General features: G+C 37.7%; 1 protein-coding gene and 1 non-coding gene across 2 annotated transcripts; both read right to left on the minus strand.

The window, feature by feature from the left end:
* Positions 1-2,740: 2,740 nt before the first annotated feature.
* Trnat-ggu lies at positions 2,741-2,815 on the minus strand. The gene has a single exon. It is a non-coding gene; the product is annotated as a tRNA-Thr (tRNA).
* Positions 2,816-10,378: 7,563 nt separating this feature from the next.
* LOC125235613 lies at positions 10,379-11,839 on the minus strand. The gene has a single exon (XM_048142211.1). The coding sequence runs from the start codon at positions 11,837-11,839 to the stop codon at positions 10,379-10,381; it is 1,461 nt and encodes a 486-aa protein (XP_047998168.1).
* Positions 11,840-12,769: the final 930 nt, after the last annotated feature.

Here is a 12,769-nt window from a genome sequence, read left to right on the forward strand (position 1 = left end):
TCCCTTTCCTCTTAAGTACGAGTCGGACATTCGTCACGGGTAACAAATAACCACTTACGGCGCAAGGGCGGAAAAGTTACTTTTCTTTTGAGCTTTATTTCAGTGTTAAATTTAGGGAAAACTACTTATTACTACTTAATTTCGCTTGCTAACATTAATGTAATTGGTACTTGCCTCCATTTGTACGTAATATTACTTAGAAGGTTTAAGTAACTTTGTTAGTAAATCAACTTAGGGCCGGTTGCATCAAACCGTTTGTCACCGTTAAAGCCTTCGTTAAATTTTATTGTATGGGAAGTTCCATAGACGTCTGCTGCGTGACGATGATGTGTCTGTCAAATGTGGTTGATGCAACTGGCCCAACCCAAATGTATATCTAATCAAAACTTATGAATAGGTACCTATGTAGGTACTTGTAGGAGCCTGGTTATTTTTTTATAAGATAGGAGGGTGAATCAACTTTTTCTTGCTTTTTGCAAGAATTGCCCATACTTATTATTAGCTCTACTTTTGTGAGTTTTAACCTGGCCATCGTGAATAAAAATCCTTATTTTTATTTTACATTAAGGGAATAATTAAAAAAAAAAACATTTACAATTAAATCTATATGTGACCCAGTGGAAGAGACACTTTTTTCATACAAAAGTGAGGGACAGCTATGTCCACTGGGTCACTGCTCGAAATAAAGTAATAAAATAGCAAATCCTATAAAAACATGATGTATTGCATAGCTTGTATATCTGTTTTTAATATAATAAGTATAAACTAATTACACTAAATACAAATTAAATTTTCTGACCACATGTAGTCGAAGTATGCGTAATTTTGCTGGCAAAGAAAAGTTGATTCACCCAGGAACAAGGAGGCAAATAAACGGACGAAAAAATAGACGGGTCGATTGATTGTAAGTGATCACCGCCCCCCACATGGAAACACGTAACACGTTAGAATTACCTATAAGCCTATAAGCACAGATTATTAATAAGTTACTAACGTAACAGATCCTTCACTTGCCCTAGGTACGCTTTATTTAACTAATGCTAATAAGTTACTACGTAGAACTTAGAAGAATAGTAGGTACGTGCCACGCGAGTACGCAGGCGGGCGCGTGGCGCTCCTCGGCCACTCGTTCATTAGATGAACGGCTACGTGTAGGTACTTAACGCGCGACCGCGAGCGAGTGACGTAGGCCTGCTACAGGTCCATTATCAGACTTTAAGATTAATTGAATTAAAAGGTAATATAGCCTAATATAACCTATGAAACACTGATTGATTGAATTACCTTCTACCTATCATTATTTCAGAATTTTACCAGCTTTAGAATCCGCTTGCCTGCTACTCGCAAGAATTGGAGTAGCCATTTTTATGGAATTAGAAGAAAAACTACAAGTTTTTTGGACTAGTGCAATTTCCTCGCAATTTTACTCTTTACAGAAATAAGACTGATGCAAAACACTTTTGGAAAACTAACTCTAGATCGAAAAGCCAAGGCTAATAAAACGTTTTAAAAAACTCGAATGCTAATTCATTATATTCACGAGAATACCTTTTTATCACCCATGTCACGTATTTAGCATTTACTGAATGGCAAATGAATAAAATCAATACGAATCGTCCATTGTCAGTGGCATTTCGACGACCTAGATCTTTTTAAAGTGTTTTATTGGCAATATCCTCGAATACGCTCGATTCCGAGTCTTGATAGTATTTCTTTGTATTTGCTCCGAACTTATTACTGATAGAATCGAAACCGAAAATACAGTGAAACCAAAGACGTATGTAACTCTGTATAGACAGATAAAGTCTAAGACAAAAACGTAACTCGGAACCATCAAGAGAAATGTGAATCGTGCGCCTAGATGGCGCTAGTTGATACTCGGCTCTAGATGACGCTATAGTTATTTGTTATACAAGGGGGCAAAGTTGTATTTTAACACACGAGAAGTAAAATACATTTGCACCCGAGTATAACACAAAACTTTTCCCCTCACTATAGCAAGGAAACTACAACACAAAAAATGATAAACGCATTTTTTGTGTTGTAGTTTCCTGCTTCCAGTAGTTCCACAGGTGGTAAAACTGGTAAATCATCTTTATTACTAGATTCACCTACTATTATCAATTTTAAAGCAGTTAATTTGACTTTATTCAAGGTCAAATTACTTTACCCACTACTGGATAAAATGCGTTTTTACACGCTGGTAATAAAGGACAAAACACGTGTTTCCGAGCTAGTGAGGGGAAAATATTATTTTTTGTGCTTTTTTAACACAAATCAAGTTGAGAATATGGGCCAATTGTCAAAATTGAGGTTCAAAAGTTGCACATATCAAGTGAAGAATGTAGACCAATTGTTAAAATTGAGGATCATATTATTCATAATTTAAGCCGGTTGAGAGATGAAAGTGTATGCGCTGTGACCTCAGACTACACATTTTATTTTGACAGTAATTCTCTAAATAATCCATCTACTTTGGTAAAACGCAGCACCGAAATTGGTTGATTTTAAATTTGCATACTAATTTGTTGGTTGAGTCGGTGGTGAATAAGGAACTTCAATATTCAACTTCAATGTGAAATCGGTCTTATCTATAATCGGCCACGTGGTACGTTTTGATTTAAAACCTTACATGCTATTAATAATTCATCAAAACTGTAGTAATCCCAAAAAACTGTGGTACGCCTACCTTCTTAATATTTACATATTTTTAAATTAAAGGAAAAAATGGAAAAATCCACACCTCCGTCAGGACTCGAACCTGCGACCTTTGGCCTTACCGGGGCCAACGCGCTTCCAACTGCGCCACGGAGGTCTGCTGGATGTGTGCGAATTTATCCATGCCTTCCCTCAATTCTCAACCGCCTTAGGGTGGCGTTATAGCAAACATCTACCCGTAAGAATAGATCTTAACATAGATCTTAGTCCTGCCGGAGGTGTGAATTTTTCCATTCTTTCCTTTAATTTAAAAATATGTAATAATGCACGCAGACGTTTCTGGATGATAAAAAACAAAATTTACTTAATATTTAGTTTACCAGGAGTAAGAATATATGTAGGTACTTACTATAATCACGAACATCTGATCTGTAACAAAAAAAAAACATTTTCTCAGAAGTAATTTCAAAAGCCAGTACCTATATGTTTAACATAGGTAAATCCATACTAATATATATATATATAATATTATATATGTATTATAAATGTGTGTGTGTTTGTTTGTCCGTCTTTCACGGTAAAACGGAACAACGAATTGGCGTGATTTTTTAACTGCAGATATTTGAAGGGATGGAGAGTGACATAGGCTACTTTTTGTCTCTTTCTAACCCCCCACTTCCCTAAAATGGAAGGTGGAAGTTTGTATGGAGCACTCCGCAATTTTCGAATTTAGCGCGAGCGAAGCCGCGAGCAAAAGTTAGTATTATATACATATTAGCCTACCCGAAATAATGATACTCAAGGTATTTAATATAATGTTAAAATAATTAAAAAAAAAACAAACTTCTCTCAAAAATGATTTATGTCGAAAGCACTTAATTATTAGGTTGTTCCTTTGGAAACATTTATTTTATAGCAATCCAATTGAAAAACCAATTATTCTAATTGGTTTCTAAAAAAATCCCTTCATCTCGTTTCTTCACTCCAATAAGTTCATTAACGGTCGTAATTAGAAAAAAACAGATTGGTTTTCTTTAAGCACTATGAGGAGATTTCAAAATCGTCACTACTTTTTAAAAAACTTGTATCTTCGTATGTCAATGAAAAGAAAATTGTAGTAAGTATGTATGGAATGCATATAGACTTACTGCGTTTTAACTTTGAGGAACAGCGTGAGATATGAAATTTTTTAAAAGTAGTGACGAAAAAATAGTTAATTCACTTGGCTGAATATGATTGAACTCCATAAAAACATGTGGTCTCTTGTAGCTAAACGTCCTTTCCATCCGAAGATTCAACTTATTTTTATAAAAAGGTTCTTATTGCATATGGGTCATAAGAATCCTTTAGGCATAGAATGCCACAAAGCTCCATTGCGTCTCTTTACCTCTGTACTTCTCAGTTTTTTTGAAACAAAAATGCACAAAAAAAATGTTCTTTTTATGCGATATGAGGCGACAGGGCGCCTGGTGGTAAGCGATCACTGCCGCCTATGGACATCCGGAACACCAGAAGTGTTGGAAGTGCGTTGCCATTAAGATGGGTCTAAGCTTTCACTTTTGGAGGGTTTGAAGGTCGTATCATTCCGAAAATATCGAAGGCGACAGTTTGTTCCCTAGTTTAGCTCCATAAGATATGACTTATATTGACCGGGATATAGACCGTGATTACCTCTGATTTTTGTCGAGCTCCCGATTGTTCGGAACTGTAATTCCGTAGAACAAGTGTCATTCTAATGAGTTTAATATATGTCACGAGAGATGTCGCTGTACCAACTATCACTATTTCTACATCGCGCTATCGAAATGTTTATTGGGAATGTATACAAGGGTTTGGCATTTTTGAAGGAATTAGGAGTACATACACTACATACATTTCGACGCAGTTGCATGCATCATGATCACGGAAAACAATAATAAATAATATCGGGAGCTGGACAAAAATCAAAAAGGTAATCACGGTCTAAATATATCCGGTCCGGTCAATATAAGTCTAATGAAAATAACCGTGAATCATTCAAAACTTCCATAAGATATGATTATTAATTTATTCTGGTACTTACTTCACTGCTCCCTTTTATTACAAAAGTGATGTAATTACGAAAACACTAACCTCAGTCTAGGTTAATGCTACAGTTCACTATTCACTCAGTTCATTCAGTATTCCGCTGCGCCATGAATATTAATAGCGCCATCTATTGTTCACGTACGTGAACTAATGAGATCAGTTTGCACTTGCATGTTCTAATTGAATTACTTCCTTCGAAATTAGCTTGCTTTTAGTGGGTTGATGCCGGTAATTTTCACCTTTCATGTCGATTTACGCAATATAGTAACGAAATATATGGTCCTTCGTGTACCTAGAGTTGCAAAAAAACGGTTTTTTTCTGGCTTGAAAAAAACATGAAAAAAAAACCGTGAAAAAAAACAGTTTTTTTTCTGGAGCATGTTTTTTTCTAATGTACAAAATCTCAAAATTTGCAAAGCAGTAATACTTTTATACGGTTTTTTAGACTTAATGTTAACTATTAAACGAATTTAATCAAATAACTTTAATTTCTGGTCTTATAAAACGTAACATTTACGAATTTAATCTGGTCTTAGTAACATTTACGAATCTGTAGTTGGTAGTTATCACTATTTTCTGTTGGCAACACCACCGCCTCTCCACGCTGCACGCCGCATCGGGGATTCCCCAATAAACGTTTGTATACTGAATGCTAATCGAATTAAAATGTACGTTATTGTTATTGAAACACGTTACAATTCACGAAAAACCGTTATTGTCGAATTATTTGTTCATCTGAAAAAAAAAACCATATTTAGAAAAAAAACCATGGTGCTCGGTTTTTTTTTATGTTTTTTTTTCACAATTCTGAAAAAAAACATTTGGTTTTTTTTCTATTTGCAACCCTACGTCTACCTAAAACCTAGAAAGACTAGAAAGCCGCATCTAGTTTAATACAACTTTACGTGCGGTACCACAGGTTAGATAATTACGTTATTTTTGACAACCCTAAATAGGGGACAGGGATAGTGCCATGGATTAAAGAGGGATGGACACGATTCGACCTTTAAACTGCTTTCAAGCTTCGGGTTTGTAGGAAGTGTACTTTCTGTACGTGTTCATTATTTATTCTGTGGTATTGCGTAAGGTCAATTTTCACGAAAGCTGGCAGGAATAAAACGAACAAAACTTTGATTATTTGAATGACACTGTGTTGGTATACAGTGCGTTACCAACGAGTGGGCTTTTTTTAAAGGAACGTAATCTTACATAGTTATTTAACTTAACCATGTTCTTAATATAATTAATAATTTTGAAAAAAAATATTGCCAGCAATGTACAGCACACACTTGTCAAGTGAGGGCAATGACAGCTCATAAGTATGAGCGATATGAGTAATGACAATTAACAAGTGCACGCGTTACATTGAATGTTGAGATTTCGGAAAATATTTTTTTTAGTTAATTTAAATAACTATGATTTGCTGATATGCGCAAACGATTGCTAATTTACTGTATTATTATTGGTTTAATAACTGCCCGGGTGGTGGTAACACACTGTATAATCGTATTGTCATAACTGTTAAGATCCACCATTTTATTGGTTACCTAATGTCACAAACATTCATAATAAAATTTCATCCACATTTCTTCCATTGGTGCCAAATCTTTTGAATTATGTGTTATCGTGTTCAATGTTTAACCCCCGACGCAATAACGACGGGGTGTTGTAAGTTTGGCGTGTCTGTCTGTCTGTTTGTCTAATGGATGAACTAATTTAGATTTAGTTTCTTTTATTTGAAAGATATGTTTCTTCATCGTAGTAAGTACTTTTTAACCCCCGACGCAAAAACGAAGGGGTGTTATAAGTTTGACGTGTCTGTCTGTGTGTTTGTCTGCCAGTTTGTGTGTGTCTGTCTGTGGCATCGTAGCTCTCGAAAGGATGAACCAATTTAGATTTAGTTTTTTTTTTGTTTGAAAGCTGAGTTAGTCGGGAGTGTTCTTAGCCATGTTTCATGAAAATCGGTCCACTATGTCGGGTTTTTTTTTTAATTTTCTGGTTATAAATGGATCTATCGCTAAGTCGTACGAGTAACGTGAGGATGTAATTAGTGCCGTTTTTACGTAGAGTGTAATTGTGGGTTTTGTATAAAGGAGAGCCAGAATTGATAGCGGCAATTAAACGGGGAGACTGGACAATATCGTTTACATTTCCATCTAAAAGAGCCCTAATGGCGTCGCCTACGTTGCCTTTGTAATATACAAGTACGTAAATTGTTACGTTGGGTAGCTTGATAACGCAGTGAACGTGATACCTAACAAAAATACATACATACATACATACATACATACAATCAAGCCTGTATCCCATGAAGGGGTAGGCAGAGCACATGAAACTAATCAAGTTCCAGTGCCATTCTTGGCAAATAAGGGGTTGAAAGAAAACGAAACTGTGACATTGCAGTGACAGGTTGCCAGCCTCTCGCCTACGCCACAATTTAACCCATATCCCACAAAAACAAACAAATATCTAACATAAATACTTACAAATTAAGTACATTACCTTATAGACGGTGAAATAAAAAGGACCAGCCATATTTTGCTTAGTGACTTTTGATACAACCACTCTTATTACGGGACCAATGAAATAAAGCGTCGTGCCATATAATATATGTCGGAAAGTTTGGGCGTATCATAAATACTTATAAGTACCTTACCTTCAATCATAGTTGATGAGAGCTTTCAATGAAATGACACATATCACAAAGTTTACTGGACAAAACTGATTACACATCATAGAACATATTTCACCTGTTACTCCAAGCAAACTGCACTGAGAAAAATTTGCATTGTAAATTTAACAAGTTCGACTTGTTGCGGTTTATCCATTTGAATCAGCCAAACGTATGTTTAAAACCATATGTGTCAGGCTGTTTTTATAAAATCGACTTGTTGATTCAAATATATTGCCGATTCAAATAACAAGTAGCTTGTTGTTTGAACCAAAGAGCACGTAGGCGCTACTTTAACCAAAAAACTTGTTGAACGAAACTGGTTGATTTTCTCTCAGTGTAGAACATATTTCACCTGTTACTCCAAGCAGACTGCCGGATTTGGTTCAGGAACCAACGCCATATCTCGTCCGTCACACCATCTCCCCTGCAAATCGATTGATCGCTTTCCGTCATCCGTTTTCGGATAAGTACTGTTCTTTTGTAGAGCAGCGTCCTCTATGACGTATGAACAGAACTCAGTCGAATACCAGGTCTTACGAAGTCTTAAAACCCTTGATTTGCTCTATTTGTCAAATATAACGTTATACAACCTAACCACAAAATTAAAATTTTGAAAAAACCACCGACCGCGACATAGTGGACCGATTTTCATCAAACATGGCTGTATTGTAATACCTTAATAACAGGTTACTTCTACAAAATTGACAAAAGAGCGATATTCATTTAGTAAATAAATAAATAAAAATATTTTATTCAGTAACAAAAATATCGATTACAATTTCTGTGCTGGTGCCTCTTTTTAAGTATATTAGATACTTGTGTTAAGAGAACACAAAATAAATAAATAAATATTGGGGACACCTTACACGGATCCAGTTAGCTTCAAACTAAGCAAAGCTTGTACTTTGGGTGCTTTTCATATTATATTCTGCGGGAGTGTGAACATTGTACCGAATTTTATTTGTAGCAAATTCTTAGATATTTTAACCCTTTTAGTGTTGCTTTTACTTATTTACTCGATTCAAGGGTGTACAGTCAAGTTATTAAATATAAATTCGGACAAAGTTCCAAAAGAATGTATATAGTACTTTATTGCTTATACTTTAAGGTTGTGTATACATGTTTTTGGCTGTCCTAACCTTGGCTGTACAAGATTGTGGATGGCAGACGACAAGTGATTTCACTTGAAGAGGTCAGTGGGCGGCCATTAAGTACTCCATTAGAGATAGGTAAACCATCTTTGAAGTGTACGATGTGTCCTCTTTCATAAACTTACACACACACATCGAAATAATTTTGTTGACGATTACACACACATACAGAAAAGTTTGTAAAAGCAAGCCGCGGTAGCGTTGCGGCGGGGTTGGCGGGCGGTCTGGTATAGTGGTAATGACGTTAGCCGCGTGAGCTGAAGACCCGGGTTCAATTCCCCGCTCGGCCACCAGTGTGCCTTGTTTTTTCTTTCGTGTATGATATCTATTAAATTTATCTATACTAATATTACCAATGAAAGGGAAAAGTAAAGTGTGTGGCCGTCCTTCACGGCAAAACGGAGCGACGAATTGTCGTGATTTTTTAAGTGGAGATAGTTGAAGGGATGAAGAGTGACATAGGCTACTTTTTGTCTCTTTCTAACGCGAGCCGCGGGAAGAAGCTAGTAATATATATATAGTAGTGTGCCTACTTGAAAAAAACAAATAAAAAAAATCAAGAAAATAATTTGATTTGTTTCCTAGTTGAACCAAATTAAACTCAGTGAAATTATTCTACACGTGTTAATGCTCAAATTTTGTCACCAAACAACCCCTTGCGGGGTCAAAAAGTTTATTATCCTCAACTCACCATAATCCCAAAGGAAACTTTCCACAATTTTACGTAAACCTTCCCTATAATTTATTTACCATAGACATAATCTCCTAAATATCCTGAGCTACGGCAAAGTTCTTATTCCATTAACAAATAGTCTATTTTCGCGTAATTAATACCTCACAAAAGATAGATCCTTTAAAATAATCTATTTATTTTGCAAACCTCGTATGTGGTAGAAGAATTTGATTGAATAATCAACCTTGTTCAGTAAGTTCATAAGGTTTATCTCCAACAAAAAACAAGTTGCGAGATAAGAAGTTGAAAAAATATAGCTACTGAATTTGTGTTTAAGCCGAAAATTTGGAACGGACCAATTGGCAATTGGCGATCTTGAATTATGTAGCTGATTGATAAATGTGTGACAGGAAAGGATCAAATAAGGTATTTTTCAGTACAGATGGTCATTTATTTACGCACTAGTTCGAGAAGTGGTTCATTATATAACAGGTAGAAACTTCGGAGGGCCATCTGTACTGAAAAACGTCGTACGATACTCGTGCGAAAAATAAATTCGGAACTCGTGTCGATTTAAAACACTCCCTTCGGTCGTGTTTTAATCTATCGCCACTCGTGTCGAACTTCCTTTTTTACGCACTTGTATCGTAATGTACTATTTTGCACAAGCTTTTATCGCCGACAGTACCTTTCTTTCCGCCATCTACTGCTCTCTGAGACGTTTCTAAAATCTCCTTACTCGATGGGGATACGACGTTTCATATCAGAGTTCCTATGACCACCTTTCTGCTCCATCATCGGATCAGCTCCATGATACCATAATATTGCATTGTCACGTGCTTTACATATGTGTGCAAAATTTTAGCTCAATCGGAAACCGGGAAGTGGGTCAAATTTAGCTTCAACGTTTTGACGCACACTAATAACATACTAAGTAACAAGGCAAGTTAAATAAAAGCTTGTAAAATACGTTTACTTCAGTTCAAAACGTATTAAAGGAACTATTTTGCAGCAAATCGATCAAGTTACGTTTTATACTCTGTGATCAAATTTTTAATACCTCGTTCGTTCTCGTTTTCTTTCGATTATTTATTGTACCTTTGCAAAATAACTAATAGAGAAACTGAGTTATTTGGACTTAATACTAAATAACATTTAGAATGTACAGGTCGATTCAAGGAAGCTGTGCCACGAATGGAATGAACAAATCTTTGATTGTATGAGTGACACCTGTAAAGATATACCCCCTTGTATTGTATTGTAGAACGGGCGATTTTCCTCAACTCGACGTCTAGCGCCTATTTTGCGTGATATGAGGGAGGGGTTGGCTAGTCCTGCCATCCCAACTCCTACCAGAAATCCTACCAGACCCTTGATGTTGAGTAGGACCTCGGGGAGGTCTCTCGGAGATCCGAGATATTTTGCCCTGTATGGAGCCACCCCGCTGCACTCCAGCACCACGTGAGCAGCTGTTTCCTCTGTCTCCATGCACCCTCGGCACAGGGGACTGTCCGTAGCACCTGTTATGAAAAGATGTTTGTTAAATAGTCCATGACCTGTTATGACACTGGTTACCATTCTCAGACGGACCTTCCCTAGTTGAAGGAGCGTTCTTGTGAGTTTTTCGCTGATGCTGGGCATGGCCATTTTCGATTGCCTGCATCCAGTCTGGTTTAGCCAGTGTGCTGTGTGTAGTTTCCCTGTATATGATAGTAGCATTGAGCGTACCTTGCTGAAGGGTATCGGGAGAATTGGTTCTGGGCCAATGGCCCCCGCACTCGACCCCTGTCTGGCTAGCTCGTCTGCAGCATCATTACCTCGGGATCCGTTGTGTCCCTTGATCCATTGTAGGATGATCTCGTTTTTATGACTTACCTCCATTAGTCGTTTATGGCATTCGTGTATGAGTTTGGATGTAATTAAATGGCTCCTTAAAGCCATAAGGACTGCTCTACTGTCAGAGAATATGCGGATGGAGGATCCTACTACCTTCCTTGCAGTTATAGCAGCTGCCGCGTTAATGATGCCCATGCACTCAGCTTGGAAGACCGAGTTGTGAGCTCCTAGCGGAGTGGTAATCGACATGTTCAGGTCTTCTGAGAAAGTCCCAGAGCCCGACCCGTTGTCCGTTTTCGACCCATCTGTGAAGATTCTAAGCTCCTTGGGATTGAGCCCTTCGTAGTTGTCGTCCTCGTATAATTGTATCTTGTACCTTTTATCGAAGATGACATGTTTTTGAATTCGATCCGTACCTGACCTGAGGATTGGGAATTCGTCGTATACTTTTTCCAGGCATTTTGTGTGAAGAACTCCTGTGTTAGACCAGATGTTGAGTGTATTTAACCTTACCGCTGATAAGCTTGCTTCCTGCTGTATGTGCAGGTATAGCGGTGGAAGGCCCAACATGACCTCCATGGCTGCCGTCGGAGTAGACTTCGTGCAGCCAGTGATAGCCGCACATGCGAGCCTTTGGAGTCTTTGTAGTTTGTCTCGCACGTTGCCTAGGTTTGTTCTTGGCCACCAGACCAGAGCACCGTAGCAGAGCATTGGCCGGACTATCGTCTTGTAGAGCCAGAGGGTGATTTTCGGGTTGAGTCCCCATCTCTTACCGATCATCCTTCTGCATTGCCAGAAGACGACTGCCGCCTTGTCTATTCGTTTGTTGATGTGGTTGTTCCAGCTGATTTTGCTGTCGAGGGTTAGTCCTAAGTACTTTACCTATAAACGCCTATAAAAATATACCCTCTTATAAACGTTCACTAAAATTATAAAGCCGATAAAGTTTATCCCTTTCTATCACACCAATACGTTGGAAAGCGACAAACGAACTGTATAGGTTTGATCATTTAAGTGAACGTTTATGAATAAGGGGGATACAGTCGTAACTGTGAGCGTAGCCGAATGCACAAACGCTCACGAAACGCTCACGATAATATCTCTTTCATAGCTATCTATCTCTATCGCTATTGCGTATTGGCGCGACAGAGCTAGCTAGACTACCTTTCTGCGGCGTTTCGGTGGCGTTTCGCGTCACAGAAATGCCATTCGGCTACGGGGCCAGATAAGATCCACCATAATTATATTGGTTAATCTGTCACAAACATGCATATTTTCATTCACTCGATTTGACATGTTTATTTAATAACCTAACCACAAAATTAAAATTTTGAAAACCCCCGACCGCGACATAGTGGACCGTCGTTTTTGCGTCGGGGGTTAAAAACTAACCGTGTATCATTCAAAACTCTCAGTGATATAATTTTAATTGATTGTTTTAGTTTACCACAAGTAATAATAACAAATTCGTGTGTGATTGACAGTGTGTTGGGTCCACGGAAGTTTGTAATGGCGAATATTCGTCCAACATTCAGGTAAACTGTCCAAGTTTAGACACATGCCAAAACATGGGGCGGACCCATGTTTTAGCTACGCATTAAGGTGGAATTCGGATTGCGACAGCAGCAGTAGCGTTACTGGTTACCGAACAACGTCACAATCGCTTACGCTCCTTAACCCCTCATATGGTTAGGTACGGATCCGTGCGTG

The sequence above is a fragment of the Leguminivora glycinivorella genome, chromosome 17 (genome assembly GCF_023078275.1).
Source record: "Leguminivora glycinivorella isolate SPB_JAAS2020 chromosome 17, LegGlyc_1.1, whole genome shotgun sequence".
NCBI classification, from domain to species: domain Eukaryota; kingdom Metazoa; phylum Arthropoda; class Insecta; order Lepidoptera; family Tortricidae; genus Leguminivora; species Leguminivora glycinivorella.

Bases quoted from the DNA above. Each gene is read 5' to 3' on its own strand.
- LOC125235613 (XM_048142211.1), bottom strand. From the start codon at position 11,839: ATGATCGGTAAGAGATGGGGACTCAACCCGAAAATCACCCTCTGGCTC.